We start from the raw sequence: 18,394 nt of genomic DNA on the forward strand, positions 1-18,394 counted from the left end.
GCATTCGTGCACCTGGTGTGGAGGGGCCAGGAAAGGGGGAGTTAGTGCACCTGGGGTGGGAAGCAGTGGGAGGTAGAAGTGAGCACCTGGGTGGGAAGCAGGGGCTGTGCGAGTTCTTAGTGTCAGGGTTTTTGGTGCTTTTGCCTCAGTTAGGCAACTGTTAGTGGGTTTAAACAGGTAGGTTTCTGTGGTTTGGGCTCGAGTCATCAACTCAGATGGATTTTCTGTTACTGGAAGCTTCTAAGTGCCAGGAGGGAGTGTAGCCCTGCAACACCCTGACCTTGTACTTCTGACCTCCAGACCTGGAGAGCACACTCCTGTTGTCGTATACTCTGTGTGGACTTGCTAAGGTCAGCTCAGAAATCTAGCACTGCCCAGGGCAGTTCCCTGAACCCACCCAGGACTCCGAACACAGCAGCACAGGGCCTGAAGGCGCCATCCCAGGAACTGTAGACACTCCTCAAGATCTAAGGAGCCTCTCTTTGTACAGCCTCCCAGGATGCTATTTCAAAGTGGTCTGGGAGATGCACGCTCCTCCACTTTCCCCTCATCCCCCAAGGGGCCCGCTCATGGACTCCAAACCAAGCAAAAAGCAGCATCAATGTGTATCTTCACAAAAAATCCTAACACTAGCATTTCTCTTTTGTTTCTGGATAGAAATGGGGCAGTAAAAGCAAAAACCAAAACCTCTTAAACAGGTGCAATATGTACTATTTTCACCTTGGCTAAAAAGTGGGCAGTGAAATAGTATTTCAGGTGTTTACTAGTATATGATGACCTTAAGGTATGCTAGACTCTTAGCTTCAGTTAGAAAATGAAAATACAACCAAAAAGAAACTGGCCTGCCCACCAGAGAGATGGAACAAGTGAGGGTGGTGGGTCGCTTAGCGGCCCAGAGGGGAGCAGGCTCAGGCATGTGGTCCTGGAGAAGGGATTGTGCCGATACAAGGTACACCTGCAGTGCTTAGACCCGCAGTTAGGAAAAAGCAGATTTTATTCACAGAGGCTTAAACCTTCCTTTTACGAGAAGGATGATAATGCAGCTACTGGTGATGCTGGAGACCTGGGATAAAGCCATGCAAAGTGGTCCCTCAGCGCTGGGTGCAGACCAGCCTCTGAATGAAGAGCCACCACGCAGCTGTGCAGGGCTCACCGGGGCTCAGCCACGTGCTTGAGTGCATGGGTGCTCCTGACGGCACCAGCAGCTCGGGAGGCCTTGGCGGGAGGCCGTTTGCTGTGTCCACAGCAGAACTCCTCTCCTGCAGCTGCACCTTCAGGGCCTGCAGAGGGCCCCTCCCTCCGCGGCTGCCCAGGGCCTTCACAGCAGCCTTTGTCCTGAGGCAGGTATGCCCGAGGCAGGACCAAGTTTCTCTCTGGCCCTGAGAATGACCTCCTGTGGTCGTCATCTGAAGGCAGCATGCAGGGGTTGAGGACAACATACTGAGATGCGATTCTCATCAAAAGCTCTCACCTCTACCCTCCCTGTCCTTCTAAGTCAGTTTTTTCACTCGTCGATTGTGCTTGTCAATGGTTAAGGTTGCCCGGTCCACGGCAGTGGCGATGCCATCCAGTGCCTCGTCCTGTCTCTCCAGCTCTGCCTCGGCATCCAAGGCAAGACCCTTCAGCTTCCCAAGGATCTGGAGAGAAGCACAAAGACAGGAGGGGCTTACTTTCCTTAAACTCTCAAAATAGACAATACTTCTTTCCACCATTTTTATAATGCTTAAGGAATTTTATAAGTCAGTGGGGATAACCCACCCTCTGTCCCACGATGGAGCCAAGCCAGAGCTTGGGTGTGGGTCTCAGCTCGGCTCTGCCACTGACTGGAGAGCTGTTGGAAGATGATGCATTTGCCCCTGGCCTTGCTCCAGACACGGGCAGCAGTCTGATCTCAAGTCCCTGGGGCATTACTGTTCCAGCCCACAGTATGCTGTGTCACCAATGCCTTACCACATCCATGAGGAATTCCAGCGGTAGTAGAGGGGCGACAGACACAGGAGAACCAGAGAGCTGGGGCCGACAACTAGGATCCAAGTTCCAGCTCCTGCCCAATCGTTATGTTAATTACCTGTCTGCACCCAAGTACCTAACTGAACACTGAAGCTCAAAAAACAATATGTAAAAAGAAAAGCAAAATCCTTTTGTCTGTGTGTTTGAAATATTTCACATACAAATACAAAAGGCAGAATAGAACATAGCACTAATAATTCAAATCACATAGCACAACCCCCCACCTCCCGTCCCCCATGCCCTGAGCCTGAGAAACTGAGAAACAAGGGAACTAACCAGGAAGCACAAGGCCTGGGGCTCCAGGAGGTAGAGAAGGGACCAGGGTGAGAACACACAGAGGGCACAGAAATGCCACAAACCACAGCGATGCCACAGGGGAGGCTGGTGGGCGCCCACAGGGTGGAGGCTGCACTGAAGGCCCTCCCCCACTTGTGACTCATGAGTGTCAGCCTTCATACCAGTAAGAGTGGTAAACCAGTAAGAGTGGCCGTTTTATCACAAGTCTACTGAGACAAACTGCATTGTGAAATGTACTTTAACTACATTCTTACTTGAGCCTGGGGTTGAAACATTTAATATTCTCAAGCAGACAAAAGGAATAGTTTTAAGAGAAATTATAATGACCAACTACTTGCTATAAATGTTAATGCCTCTTTTAGGGAAACTTTCAATCACTGGTTAGGCCAAGCAGCAGGAACACAGAATAGCAGTATGAGAGACTGCGGAGCCTTGCTTGTCCCAGGGGATCAACTGCCATGTCACATAGAGATGGATGTCAGCAGTTATCAGCCTGGACGACCACCCCAAAAGACCCCAAGTCCAGTCCTATATAATAAAACCCTAATATGCAAATCAACTGAACAGTGGGACAACCGGTTGCTATGATGTACACTGACCATCAGGGGGCAGATGCTCAATGCAGGAGCTGCCCCCTGGTGGTCAGTGTACTCCCACAGGGGTAGTGCCACTCAGCCAGAAGCTGGGGCTCACAGCTGGCAAGCACCGCAGCGGTGGTGGGAGCCCTGCCTCTATAGCAGCGCTAAGGACCCCTCAGGGGATATCCGGCAAGGGGTCCCGGACTGCAAGAAGGTGCAGGCTGGGCTGAGGGATTCACCCCCCTCCCCAGTGCATGAATGTCATGCACCAGGCCTCTAGTATGTTGATAATACATCATGCCTCACAATGACATCAGCCCCGGGTCCCACCAGGTGGTCCAGGACAATGCTACCCCCGGGGGAGCAGAGTGAATGGCCCCATATAGAGTCAGGAGGCAGGGACGGTACCTGGGCTATCACATGGCAGCTCTACACTTAAGAGTCACAAGAAATGCCTGATCACCTGGCCACCACCCACTGCCTGGGGGGACTGCTTCATCAGGTTAACAAGAAACAGAGTCAAGGCAGGATGATGCGAAGAAGGATAATAAGATCAGCCAGGAATGATGAGGCTCCAATGAGGTTACAAATGTGAAAACTGTGAGGTGCTGTGTGGTACCTCAGCCAAGCCTCAGCACGCTCAGCCGGCAGGTGCCCAATGCCACCCCATCTGTGGAAGGGACAGGGACGAGCAGAGCTGAGGTCATCCATGCAGTCACACCCAGGTTGGTGGCAGAGGCAGGACAACCCCACATCTCTCCAAGCACAGCATCGTCACTGGATCTTTATCCTGAGACACCAGTAGATCGTAACTGGGCCATCCAGCCCAGGCACCACCTTTCTGCACCCTCTGGGAGCTGGTGGAAACTCCATCAGTTGAATCACTTGAAAAACTGGACAGCGCTTTGGAAAGTATACCAAAGGGTCAGCCGGCTCTGGAGGGGCTGGGCTGGATGACCTAATACAGGAGGTCTTTTCCATCTCTCATTCAAATGATCTCACAGGGCTGAGGCCCAAACAGCGTACTAAAAAAATCAGAGCTCACCACCATGTCATGCAGGTCCTTTCATGACGTTTTCTCTGGTCAACTATTCCCTCCTAACTTACCTCCATTGTTAGTGTGATAAGAAGACTGCTCTATCAGATACTTGTACAAAATGTTCCCTGGAGATTGGCCTTTGCCGCACATGTGCAGCTGGTTTGAAACCCCGAGGTCTTTCTCCTGAGCTGAGTGATCAGGCTGCACAGACCCCTACAGCTCTCTCTGCACCCTCTGTCGTAAATCATATCAAAGTGTGGTCAAGTTCATTTCCAGTTGAACTGTCCTTCAGGCCCCGGACTGTAAACAGCCACCCTTGTGCTGTGCTGTGCTGAGGGTGGAAACGGGCTCAAAGCAGGCAGCCACGGTTCCCTTCAGTGCAGCTCAGGACAGAGAACTTAGAGAAGAGTCCACCGAAATCCACATCCAGACCAGGCCTATCAGACAAGCACTGTGAGTGACTCTGGTGGCGCCTTCCTTCCACCCCAACAACCACTCCCACAGAAAATTAAATTGGCTTTAGAGTGTGCACACAGATTTGTTTTCTGTTTCCTCATTCCCTAGTCATCCAAAGTAAGGCTGAGTTATGGGGCCTGGAGGTGTGCCCTAACTATCCTTTCTCTGTTAATTCTCAAAGTCACTCTGCTTCACAAACTAGGCTGAGGGTGCTGGGTGACTTGTCTGTTTCCTAAGCTCTCAGGATGCATCTCCTGGTGTAACCCTGACATGACTGTCACACCGATAACAGAGGTCACATACCAGGACACTGAGAGAAATCGAAAATATCCCTTAAGAAAAAGGCAAAAGAGCCACCACCAGGATTGGCAAGCCATTCGCACACCAAGGGAGGACTGTGCCAGCTCATAGAGCCCTCAGCAAAAGTGGCAAGAGGTCCAGTATAAGGAGAGCCACACTTGTAATTTTTAAATTTGTTAAAACAGTCAAACTGCAGTTCTTTAATATCTCCCATGTTGAATAATTAAGTTCTTAACCAAGTTGTTCACAGAAAATAATGTCATGGTTGTCGAACAAAACTTCGGTTCTTGACCTAACAAGTGACAAACGAGAATGAGCGAATGAGTCAGTTTACCGCTAACCTCGCATTGTTAATATCTCAGGAAACTGTGCTGTGAATACTTTCTAATGGAAAAAAATGATTTGGTTTTGGAACGAATCACTTCTCAAAGAGCCTTCTGGCCCTGGCCGGTTGCTCAGTGGTCAGAACATCGGCTCTCAGACCAAAGGGTCATGGGTTCAATTCCAGGCCCCAGTGTATGCAGGAAGCAATCAATTGATGTGTCTTTCTTACATCAATGTTTCTCCCCCCATCCCCCTGCCTCCCACCAACCCTCCCTCCACTTTGTCTGAAAATCAATGGGAAAAATATCTTCAGGTGAGGATTTAAAAAGTTAAATAAATAAAAAAGCCTTCTGGAACTAATTAAGTTTGAGAACCAAGGTTCCACTTACTCACATTTTAAAAACTAAAAAATGAGTGTAATTCATTTTAATAATATATTTTATTTAACCAAATCAACTTCATATATAAAATTGATATAATTATTAATGAGATATTTTATAATCTTTTTTATATGAAGTCCTAGCAAGCTGGTGTGAATGAGAAACAAAGGAAGTAAGCATGTGCTATATAGATAGCACATCTCAACTTGGACCAGCCATTTTTCAAGTGCTCAGTAGCCACAGGTGCTAGTGGCTACTGTGCCACATAGCATTGTACCACATTGCCACATGACAGTCCCTGTGTGTCCTACATGTCCCTCGGCCGGCCACTTTCCTTAGGAGGATGAATCGACTGCCTCTTTCCCAGTCCACAATTAAACAGTGGCAAAAGCAAGAATACCTCCTTCCCCGAGTCTATGTTCAAGCAGCACAGTAATAACAGGCGCATACCATTTATTTTGTGAGCAAGAACAGCTGACATGCCTGAAGAAGTTGAGCATTTTACTGAGTCTGTAGTGCAAACAAGGGCTGGTTCCTGCCAAATTTTTTGATTTGGAAAAAGTCTCCTGGAGGATGGCCTTACCTATAGCACGCATTCTATGCAGCCTGTTGAGACCCTTAGATACTCTGCCAAAAATGGTACTTGAAATTAATTTTGCAAAAATACTAGAGAAATCTTTACAGCTACTAAGTGTACAAAAATAATTCCCGAGTAAACCTCTAAATTACTATACCTCAGAATACTGGTCCTGCGTCTTTTTCCTTTAAGACAGGGATTGAAGTAATTAAATGTCATTGCATGCATTCCATATAACATGGGATGGAAAGAATGGAGAATAGGAAGACTGGCCAAACCTTAAACACAGTTGTTACTTCTGTGGCCCAGGATGACAAGCTGTCTAGTCATCTACATAAGACGCTGCCAGCCTCTAAATATTAGCTGGCCTCTCAGATGGGCCCTCACTGGGTTCTGAGTCTAAGACCAGGCTCAACGCGGACTCTTCTCCGAGTCCATGTGACACTGATAAATAAACCAGGAGCCTTCTTTCCAGCCTTATTCAGACCTCTGTTGAACTATCTGGTTTAAAGGGCATTGAGTTTTACAAGAAAATAACCTTATAAACTCCAAAGAAATACACAGTGCATTTAGTACAGGAAGACACAAAAGCACATGTGCCAGCACTGCCCGGGCACAGGGTCATGAAGAAACAGGAGCACTCGGTTTCCTTAGCACGAGGGTCACAGGCGCCCACAGAGCCAGTGCAGGAGGCTCGGTCCCACAAGCAAATGCTGGGCCCGCTCACCAACGTCAGTGATTAGGGGTGGGGCAGCCAAGAAGACTCAGGCAGAAGTGGGAGGCACTACATGGCCCAGGGCAGAACAGACATTACTGGAAGGGTAAGAACCTCTACTTGGGTCACATACTATGGCGCCTCCATCCTCCAACACCACAGATCTCAGGACTGCAGCATAGGCACTGTCTGGGTCAACACAAGAACAGATATGGAGGCATTTTAGCCTTCTAACCACTTCCATTTTGTTTCTAAAAACAAAAAATAAGTTATGGAAAAATAGCTTACCCAGTAGAGTAGGTCCACTCACCAAAACAGACGTGTTTACACGTCTGTGCCTCACCAAGCCATCGGAACCCTGAGCTCTGCTGTGAGCTGCGCCCCTGAGGGGCTGAGGCATGTGTGTCACTGAAGCAAGGGAAGAGCATGGTGCACCGAAGGAGAGCCTTGACATTTCCAAAATATCTACAAAATTCTAGTTGTTGTCTCAACTTATAGTCAGAAAAAAAAAAAAGTTTTGCTCTACTTCATGATAAAAATCCAGGATTCTGAATATTACTATATTAATATTAAGCACTTAAAATGAGTTTAGTATTAGTTAGATTGTCTGCCCTCATCTTGTTATTAAGCTGACTCATTGCAAGACTGAATTTTCTTGCAGTGAGAAATTAGCAACCATTTAAGAACAGAGCTGGGATAAATCAAGCTGTCTGCAACTCCAAATAGTTCTACCAGTTGGGGCCATTAATATGCTATAGAGAAGGGTAAGAGGGAAAAATTGGCTTCTAGCACAGCTAAAGCTTTAGAGGTTGTAAAGAACATTCTGGGCTACAAACTGTCACATTCAACACTCATAGACCACCCCCCACCCATGTCCCATCAGATCCCCCTGCTGCATTCCTGGGCCCCGGCACAGGGTTCTCTTGTAGGGCCCCCTGCGTGCTCCCTTTCTCATGCCCCCTCAGGGCAGAGGGTAGAGCTGAGCACAAACCCGCTTGATGAATCAGGGCTGCAACTACACAGCAGGGAGTGGTCAGTCCTCAGTTATAAATGGCCTCTCCAACTCAAACACAGGTGAGCACCTCCCATGACTGGAAGGGGTCCTGGGAGCCAACCTGCCACCAGACCCTAAACAGAGCTTCCCATGACAAGAACCAGGTTTTTAAGAGAACAAAGAATCCCCACCAAGTAAGACACTCAATTAACTGAAGGTTCCTCTTACATGTGGAAGTAAATGCCTCGGTGGGGCAATTCTCAGAGTATGAAACATATGGAAAATGTATTAAGTTTGTGGCTTTTCAGAGCTGACAGGGTCACAGTCAATCAAAGCCTCACTGACATATTTGTCTAGAGCTCACGAAACAATTCCACCCCACACAGTGCAAGCCTCCTCACCTCATCCCTACACAGCCTTGAGGAGGAACCCTGTCCGAGAAAATGCGACAGGAACACTGAGCAAACATGCAGCTTGCCGAAGGCCACACAGCTAATGTGGCAAAGGTACTCTCTGGCCACCTCAAGCCAAGTCTCCAACAAATAATCCCCAGACCTCGTGCTATAGATGGGACAGACAGACATATGCTACTGAGGACACAAGGTTAAACATTCTCCCCAACACTAGCTCAAAAACCATACAAACCAACTTCCAGCATGAACTAAAAACCACCTAATACCTGCTATTTTAAAAAGTTAATAAAATTACATTGGTAATGGATAAGACACCCAGACAAAGATCAGTAAGGAAAGAGAGGACATAAACAATAATATACATCAACTGGACCTAACAGATATATACAGAACACTCCACCCAAATCAGCAGAACACACATATTCTTCTTAGGGTCTCTAGGACAGACCATATGGTGGGCCACAAAACAAGCCTCAGACATAAAAAAGACTTAATAAAAAGTAAATTCCCTTGACACAGTGGAATGAAACTAGAAATATAGAAAACTAGAAAATTCACAAATATGTATAAACTAACATATTCTTTTGTAAATCCTTACCCGAGGATATTTTTTCCATTGATTATTTAGAGTGGAAGGGAGACAGGAGGAGGAGGAAAGAGAGAGAAACATCAACAGGAGAAAGACACATGGATTGGTTGCCTCCTGCATGCTTTGAAACAGGGCCAGGGATTGAACCTGCAACTCAAGTATGTGCCCTTGCCCAGGAATTGAACCCGAGACCTTTCAGTTTGCAGGCCGACACTCTAACCACTGAACAAATTGCCAAGGGCTAAATTAACATATTTTAACCAATAGGCCAAAAAGAGAAATGAGTAAAATTCTTTGAGACAAATCAAAACACACCATACTAAAATACTAGCAAACCAAACCCAGGGATTTATCCCAGAATACAAAGGTGGTTCAATGTAAGAAAATCAATCGATGTGATAAGCCATGTTACTAGAACACCATCTCAATTGATGTGGAAAAGACACCGATAAAACCCAACATCCTTTCATGACAAAATCAGTCAGAAAATGAGGAACGGGACTTCTTCATGAACCTAAGTAAAACTGTGGACACTCAATGCTCAGTGAAGCCACCTGGCTGGTGAACACACTGATGTGTCAAGAAGAGTGGCACACCACTTCTACTGGGGAGGGCACAAAGCTCCAGGTGGGCCCCTCCCAGACTTCACCCCAGATGTCTCTTAATTTGGCTGTTTCCAATCTGCATCCTTTGTAGTCATAAGAAGAGTGAACTCCTAAATTCTGTGAGTAGCTCTCATGAACTATCAAGCCTGTGAGGGTTCATGGGAACCCCCCTACATTTGTAGCCCATTGGTCAGAAGGTGGACCCCAGTGCAGCTGGTGTCTCAAGGAGGGGCAGTCTTGTTGGGGGCCAAGACCACTGTGGAGTCTGCTCTAACAATGGGTAGTTAGTGCCAGGATTGAATTGCAGTTCATTAGCAGGGCTTGGGACCAGTATTGCGTCAAAGGGCATTATCAAGAAAGTCAAAAGACAACCCACAGAATGAGACAAGTTTCTGCAAACCACAGATTTGAAAAGGATTTAATATCTAGAATATGTAAGAAACTCCTACAACTTAAACAAAGAGACAAACAGCCAATTAATAAAGGGGAAAAGAACTTGAATATACATTTCTCCAAAGAGGACATACAAAGGGCCAATAAAGCCATGAAAAGATGGTCGACAATGTCAGTCACCAGGGATGTGAAATCAAAACCATAACGAGATGGCTCTTCACATCCACCAGGATGGCTATAACAATTTTAAATTTTTCAAAAAGGAAAATAAGTGTTGGTGAGGCAACATTTTGAATGTAACTAATACCACTGAATTGTACACTTAAAATGGTTAAAATGGCAAAATTTGCATTATGTATATATTTTACCACAATAAAAACCATGGTTATAATATATATAATACATATTCATTACATATAATCCTATCTAATAAAAGAGAAACATGCAAATTGACTGTACCTCTGCTACGCCCACCAGCCACGCCCACCAGCCAATCAGGAGCAAGTATGCAAATTATCACAACAAATATGGCGGCGGCCATGGAGCTGGAGCAAGCAGGAGGCTTGGGTTGCCCCCAGCAATGGAGGAAGCCAAGCTTCCTGCCTGCCCTGGCCAGCCCTGGCCTCCACTCAAGGCTACAAAGTTTCAATTATAGAAGATAAAATAAATCCCAGATACCAGGGCCTCCACTTGGGTCGCTGGGGGGCGTGGCCAGTCTGAAAACCACCACAGGCCCCTCACCCAGGTGCCCCACGCCCCAAGGGAACCCCCACCCTGATCCGGGACACCCTTCAGGGCAAACCAGTCAGCCCCCACACATGCACCAGGCCTCTATCCTATCTAATAAAAGAGTAATATGCAAATTGACCATCACTCCAACACACAAGATGGCTGCCCCCATGTGGACACAAGATGGCTGCCACAAGATGGCCAGCAGGGGAGGGCAGTTGGGAGGGACCAGGCCTGCAAGGGAGGGCAGTTGGGGGTGATCAAGCCTGCAGGGGAGGGCAGTTAGGGGTGACCAGGCCAGCAGAGGAGGGAAGTTGGGGTGACTGGGCCTGCAGGGAAGTTGTGGGGGACCAGGCCTGCAGGGGAGGGCAGTTGGGGGGTACCAGGCCTGCAGGGGAGGGCAGTTAGGGGTGACCAGGCCTTCAGGGGAGAGCACTTACGGGTGACCAGGCCTTCAGGGGAGAGCAGTTAGGAGTGACCAGGCCTTCAGGGGAGGGCATTTAGGGGTGACCAGGCCTGCAGGGGAGGGCAATTAGGGGCAATCAGGCTGGCAGAGGAGCAGTTAAGCATCAATCAGGCTGGCAGGGGAATGGTTAGGGCCATGTTCGGCAAACTGCGGCTTGTGAGCTACATGCGGCTCTTTGGCCCCTTGAGTGTGGCTCTTCCACAAAATACCAGGCCTGGGCAAGTCTATTTTGAAGAAGTGGCATTAGAAGAAGTTTAAAAAATTTGGCTCTCAAAAGAAATTTCAATCGTTGTACTGTTGATATTTGGCTCTGCTGACTAATGAGTTTGCCAACCACTGGGGTAGGGGGTGATCAGGCTAGCAGGCAGAAGCGGTTAGGGGCAATCAGGAAGGCAGGCAGGCGAGCAGTTGGGAGCCAGCAGTCCTGGATTGTGAGAGGGATGTCCCAGATTGGAGAGGGTGCAGGCTGGGCTGAGGGACACCCCCCGCCCCGTGCACGATTTTCGTGCACCAGGCCTCTAGTATAACCATCCAAAGCCAGGCACTCAATAACAAAATAATCAAACACTTGATTTTAAGACTTGAGGATCATTTAAGTGCAGACTGAGAAGACAGGAAAATGTTCCAGGGAGAACAAGTCATTCTTTTAATCCTGCCGCCCTCGTCCCACCCCCTGCAGCCATGCAGCTGCTTTAGAAGAGGCTTACCCGGACGCTGGTATGGTCTGGAGTTCTGGAGTTCCTTATCTGGCAGGTCCCTCCCTGTCCACAGTGCCCAGAGCAGTGGAAGGGACAGAATGCATCCCAAGATTCATGTGCACGGGCATCTGGACCATGTAGCCCAGGCTTAGCCATGGCTTCTATGTGAGGGAGGTCCACCACACCTGCACAGCCTTCTGTCAGCTGCAAGGGACACACAGCCACATGCCTGGACAGGCCCTCCCACTCTGAACAATCATTGCCACAGACAGCATGGGTCTATGCTAGATAGGTGACCACATTCAATGTGACAAGAGCTCTGACAGCTGTTCGGAAATTTCAGAGGGACCACAACAGGCAGGGTGGGGTGGGGGGTGTTGCATGTCTGCTGTCCTTCAAAGCAGTGCTCATTGTTACCAATGACCTAGTTAACCAATAGAGCAGACAGAAAAATCATGAATGGATATTTAAAAAGCTTGGCACTTTTTATAATTCAGCTTTCATTTCATCATGGTAGTTTCAGAAGTAGACAGTGGGAACTGGAAGCCAGGGCCTCGCCTTTCAGTGGTGGCGGCTGAGGCCAGGGAAGGAGCAAACCTGCCTGGGTCTATGGGCCAACAGGGCAGGGCCAGGAGCAGTGCCAGGACCCTGATTCCTAATGCAGGGCTCATCCTAGGGCACATGTCCTCTTATTAAAATGTCAATGGTGTGTGGATGTCAGAAGTTACTAAGCACCTTTTCTCAGTTAACTAGAAAGGCTTAACATTTAGAAATGACATAGGATGTGATGTAAGGAACATCCTATATAATAAAAGGGTAATATGCAAATCAACTGAACAGCAGAATAACTGGTTGCTATGATGTGCACCAGGGGGCAGACACTCAATGCAGGAGCTGCCCCCTGGTGGTCAATGTGCTCCCACAGGGGGAGCACTGCTCAGCCAGAGGCCGGGATCACGGCTGGCGAGAGCAGTGGTGGTGGCAGGAGTGGGCCTAAGCCATCAGTAGGACATCCCCCAGGGGCTCCCAGACTGTGAGAGGGCACAGGCCGGGCTGAGGGACCCCTCCCGAGTGCATGAATTTCGTGCACCGGGCCTCTAGTTTATTAATAATTCACAATTAAAGTAACAGATACTGAAATAAGTGGCCCAGCTCACTGGTAATATCTATACTGGTATCAAAGCCATTAAAAAAAAACAAAGCATCATAACCACACCTCCTCTCCCAATTAATAAATGAAATTAGCAGTCTGGAGAAGGTTCAGAAGGCACAGGACAAGAAGAGAACCTGAAGAGGTATTCAAGTCTGAAATTATCCCACCACTCCTCACTCAAAAAATCCTCAGTGACTCCAAGCTGCTTACAGGACACACTTCTGACTCCCTGCCTGGCAGGAAAGTCCCACTGTCTGTGCCACACCCCTTGCAGGTCCTCCCTGCCTGTCCACCCTCGAGGGTCCCCCAGTCCAGCCACACTGTGGCCCTCTTCATGGGGAATGACAAGGGCATCAGCTCAAGTCTCCTGTCGTTGCTGTTTTCAGTGCTGGGGCTCACACAGCACCTTCCCTGCAATCCACCAGGGTGGGAGCCTGCCCCAAACCTGCCTGGATAAACTAAAATACCAGACTCGTGCCAGCTTCTCATCTGGTTCTTTCCTGGTGAAAGAGGAAGGCAGGAAGAAGAAAGACCAAACGCAGGACAAGACAGAGGAGTTGATAGGTTCAGAAGTTATAAAGAAAATGCCATGAAACCGAGATGCCCTCAGAGGAAGCCAAATGTGGTTTGGTTTTGTCATCTCCAAATGCTGCATCAAACATGTGGCAGTGACAGACTGTAATAAAGAGCCACCGTTCTGAGGCAGGGGAAGTTGGCCCATCCCACATTAGACAGGAATCAGGGCACACTGCCAAGCCCGTCCCAGCCAAACCACGCTCTCCAGCCCCCACAGGGGTCCTCTTGCAGTGACGCAGCCATGGCCACCACAAGGAGCTGCCGCCCCAGGAAGTCAGGCGCACCATCTCTCAGCACCAACTGCAGTTTAAGTCACCAAGACCCATTTCACATGACTTTAATAGCATTTGTAGCAGAAACCACAGCTGAATTGAGGATGCGTGTGCATTTTTTTCTCCCCAGAAATTTAACTCATTCCTCCATATGCTTGAGTTTCATTACACAGTGAGATCTCCTCTCTAAATAAGGAAACATGAGATTAACCTCTAAAAGATCATCTCTTGAAACTAGGCTCTCCCTGCAGGAGGGAGAGTGAACAGCTGACAGTAGAAAGCCCTGCCCCTCCTGCAGCAGCCCTGTCCAGTCACTGGTTACTACTTCCTCAGCCCTGAGGCAAGTCCTGGCTCACTTGGCCACTGTTTCCAGCACTAATGCACAGGCTCGCTAATAAGACTTATTGACGACAGTCAGGACCAACTACACAGAAATGTGCTCTCAGGGGCTGTGGGTGCATTTATCCTGACCTCTCCCATCACTCATGGCTTTCACAGGAAGGGTCCTCTCAAATTGCACAGCCACCTTCAGAATTAACAGATAAAATCCCTACATCCCCCATCACAAAGCCACAGGTTCCTTCCTCAGCCTCAATAACGTCATGGGGGGAGGGGGCAGCTTCCAGATCCCACCAGCCTGAGACCATGCTCCCATCCACTCTCAGGAGCATGGGCACGTCAGCCTTTATAGATCAAGGGCTCTCAAGCCCAGAGCAGACAAGAGCCACGTGTTCTGGAAGCAATTAGGAACCTGCCACATTTGCTAGTAGCAGCTATAAAGCAGCATTTCTATGTCATTACAAAAAGTGACTAAGTTAGACCAGGAGGAAAAAGTGACAAAACATGTATATTTAAATTACCCCACAGTAAAGATGAACACTTTTTTCCCCAAAAGGAAAGGGCTAAGCTTAAGGACTCTATGCCTGGGCAGACACATATCTGTTACTTTAATTGTGAATTATTAATAAACTAGAGGCCTGGTGCATGAAATTCGTGCACTCAGGGGAGGGGGTCCCTCAGCCCGGCCTGTGTGTGCGGCACCAATGAACTGGTCTCTCCAAAGCAGAGCTGGGTCTGATGGGGCTGTAGAGCTATATACTGACCTACAGAGAGCATACTGGTCACCCTGGGGAAACCAAGTCAGGAAGATACAAATTGCAAAATGCTGATTTCAATGAATAAACTGCAAAGGAAAATGAAAAGATGACAGAGGCAAGCTATGCATTAAGGTGTTTCACCGGGCCCAGCACTCAAGCCTCACGGGCTCCTGAACTACAAATGCACAACACACTCCTGAAGAAGGATGACAGGGAGATGTCTGATGACAGCAGGAATTACTTTTTATTTTTTCTTAAGGTAAGCATGGTATGACATTGGTTTTTATTTATTTACTTATTTTTATTTATTTTTTCAAAATATATTGTCATTGGTTTTATTTGATACTTGTTTATTGTCACTTTAGGTAAATAAATAATTTAATATTGCTTCATAATGATATATGATCCAATTTACCCAAATGTCCAACTTTTTAAAAAAATATATTTTTATTGATTTCAGAGAGAGGAAGAGAGAAGGAGAGAGGGATAGAAACATCAATGATAAGAGAGAATCATTGATTGGCTGCCTCCTGCATGTCCCCTACTGGGGATTGAGCCCACAACCCAGGCATGTGCCCTGACACTCAACCACTGGTCGGACATAATGTTGTTTTTTTAAAAACAGTTATCTTTTAAAGATACATACTGAAATATTTAAGAATAAAAAATAATGTCTATGTATTTGCTTCAAAATTATTTAAAAGCGTAAAAAAGCCATTTTATTGCCCAGCAATAAGATAGGGAAGACAAATTAAAAGTATTTCTATCAAATATTATTTAAATTTCAACTTCCTGGATACAAAGTAGCCAGTCTCTTCAGAATCTAGTTGAGCACTTGAGAGAGATGACAGAACAAATGCCCTCAACTGGACGCACACACACACACAGCACACACGTGTACACTCACAAAAAACAACTCACAGCTCACACACAGTACACATATACACACATGTATACTGCATAAGTTCACACACATACACAGACTCACAGCATACACATAGCACACACACAGCACACACACACGTACACCCACACAGCACATACATGTACAGACTCAGCAAGGCACAGCACACACATGTACACACATGTACCGACTTAGCACATGTACACATAGCCCATATGTGTGTCCATGAGCACTCATGCACACACGTGTATACATATGTGCATGGGTGGAAGCATAGGAAGGCTGTGCTGTGTGCATGCACAGAGCACAAGGACTCGGGATGGGCACTGTCTTTCTCAAATGGATGTCTCAATTGGGTGTCTCAGCAGCTCCTATGGGTGAGAGGCAAGTACAAGCCAGGGAGAATCCTTTTCAGGCAGGAAAGAGAAGAGAGTCACCTGCAAGGGAGGATGGAGCCCCCAAATGCATGTTACCTGTCTGAGTTCCTGAGTGTCCTCCTCAGAAATGAGTGGCTCGCTCATCTGTAGCTGAAGCAGCCTGCCCTCCTGGCTCCCCGAGGAGGGCTCTCGGTGCCTGGCACAGTCCACGGGCCTGGACGCTGAAATGCAAGTCAAACAGCAGTGACATCTTCCATAATGCACACAATGCAGAAGTACTCACGACTTTACAAAGATCGTTCCTGCTCTCTGGGCCAAGGACATCTCTCCATCTGCAGTCTCTGTGCCTGCTGGTCCCCTCCCTGAGCCTCTGCTAAGCTGAGCGGCTGTGGGGCCTGCCCAAGTCTTGTCTTCCACTCCAGTCCAGGGTGGTTTCCTTAACCCACCCCGATCTCAGTGAAACACTGTAAATGCCTGGGGTCTGGTTCTATAACTGGCTCTAAGAAAGACCCCTATCCAGGATTAATCATTTTCTTAATGAGAGAAGACTATAGATTTAAAGTTTAAGATAGTAGTTGTTGAATCCTCAGAATCCCTCAGGACGCTCTGGGTCTAGAGAGCACTGGGATGGCCAGCTGACTGGCCAAACAAAGGTAACTATGGAGCCACAAGGGAGGGAAAGTCTGAGAGCACAAGGCCAGGCACTGCTCAGAATGGGTTTCCGCTCAAACAGCACCTGCCTGGGTAATGTCCCCGAGGAGCAGAAGGGCAGCCTGAATAGAGGCTGCTAATCAGGTGGCTCACAGCCCCTCCCGCGGTATGCCACCTGTCCTTTATTTAAAGAACTGACTCCACCTGAACCCTGGCCCTGGGAACCCAGATAAGGGCATCACTTAGAATCTGCTGCCTACTCTTCTGCACGGACCACCTCAGGTACACAGTAGTTACTGATTAGGATGCTGGAGAGGAGAGCAGGTGGCAGAAAGTGCACAGATCTGAGAACCAGCACCAGATGCTCCAAGCAGCCTTCTCTGCTTTAGTGGAATGGGGGCACAGCAGGGTAACAGGTGACCCCCACCTCCTTCCCCCAGCGCCCTAGTGGTGGTGAGCAGAGCCGCCTTTCATCAGAGTGGCTTGGACAGCAGCTAAGGAATGGAGAAGCAAGCCTGTCTCAGTAAGGCTCTCACTGGGCCTGAAGGGCTGAGGCCTAGCTGGTGGCCTTCAGGACACACCGACTGCGCAGGCTTCTCCTTGGTGGGAGAGGTCAGCCACTCCTAACTTGCACACAAAAATGCCCCCGCTATTCTTTTTTTTTTTAAAATATATTTTACTGATTTTTTTACAGAGAGGAAGGGAGAGAGATAGAGAGTCAGAAACATCGATGTGAGAGAAACATCGATCAGCTGCCTCCTACACAGATGTGCCCGCAACCAAGGTACATGTCCCTTGACCGGAATCGAACTTGGGACCTTTCAGTCCGCAGGCCGATGCTCTATCCACTGAGCCAAACTGGTTTCGGCTCCCCCGCTATTCTTACTAAAAAAAAAAAAAAAAATTCTTACAAGAAGAGTGCCTGGCCTCAGGATAAAAGCAGGTTGAGATGAGACAGGAAGCAGGTGGGTCCCGGGAAGAAAAGGGCCCAGGCCAAAGGAGTAAGCGCAGGCAACAGAGGAGTAAGTCTGCCGGAGCAAGACCCCAGCCCTCCCCAGCCCATCTCTAACTGTGCGAGTGAGAAGCGCATCCTGTACAGAGCACCACACCTGGACCACATCGCTAGGTCTGGAAAAGTCGCACAAGACAAAACATTACTGCAAACCATGCACTCGAATATCTGCTGTTCTAGGCCATTCTTTAGGAAAATGCTAGTTGAAGTCCTAAACAATGCCGTAACTTGTGTTCTACACTTGCTAAAGCCCCACCTACTCCAACATCCTGGGGGGCTTGTTCATCAGAACGGTCCCCATTGTTCCTATGTGGTCTAGTGTCCCTCACTGGGATGTCACATATGAAAAGTCCCTTTTCTAAAGTGTCGGTCAGCAGCAGAGCACTGTCAGAGCTGGGTTGGAAGCTATCATGGCAGAACAGAGGGCGTATCCTACTAGTTATTACTAGCCTAAAGGAGAGGCCACCTTACGCATGACATGACGTTAAAGCGTTACCTGTGATGACACAATGGCAAAGTGTACTTCATAGGCCTGTGAGAACAGCAGTTCTCTGGCCTCACTCAGCATGCACCTGTGCTCAGTCTGTCCCCTACCCCACCCCCAGCATGCTGGCCCCACCTACCTCTCCACCCCACACAGGTCCTGCACTTGGCCCTTCCATCTGCAGCAATCCTAGTGTTATTCCATTTGCACACCTTTTAATGAACTTGCTTGGAACTGCCCTGTTTATTTTTTCAGCATCACTCCAGGATCTCTCTGACTAGCTTCTGTGCCCAGGACTGTATTCT

General features: G+C 48.1%; 1 protein-coding gene across 4 annotated transcripts in view; it reads right to left on the reverse strand.

Moving 5' to 3' along the window:
- The window catches only part of SNAP47 (synaptosome associated protein 47), a 95,645-nt gene continuing 77,251 nt past the window's right edge, over nt 1-18,394 (reverse strand). For all 4 annotated transcript variants that reach the window (XM_054717164.1, XM_054717163.1, XM_054717162.1 and 1 more), the window contains exons 4-5: nt 16,039-16,163; nt 1-1,637 (exon numbers count right to left, since the gene is read on the reverse strand). In XM_054717164.1, coding sequence (XP_054573139.1) covers nt 1,491-1,637; nt 16,039-16,163 — 272 coding nt within the window. In that variant the 3' untranslated portion in view covers nt 1-1,490. The remainder of the gene's footprint in view (nt 1,638-16,038; nt 16,164-18,394) is intronic.

The sequence above is a fragment of the Eptesicus fuscus genome, chromosome 6 (genome assembly GCF_027574615.1).
Source record: "Eptesicus fuscus isolate TK198812 chromosome 6, DD_ASM_mEF_20220401, whole genome shotgun sequence".
NCBI lineage: Eukaryota > Metazoa > Chordata > Mammalia > Chiroptera > Vespertilionidae > Eptesicus > Eptesicus fuscus.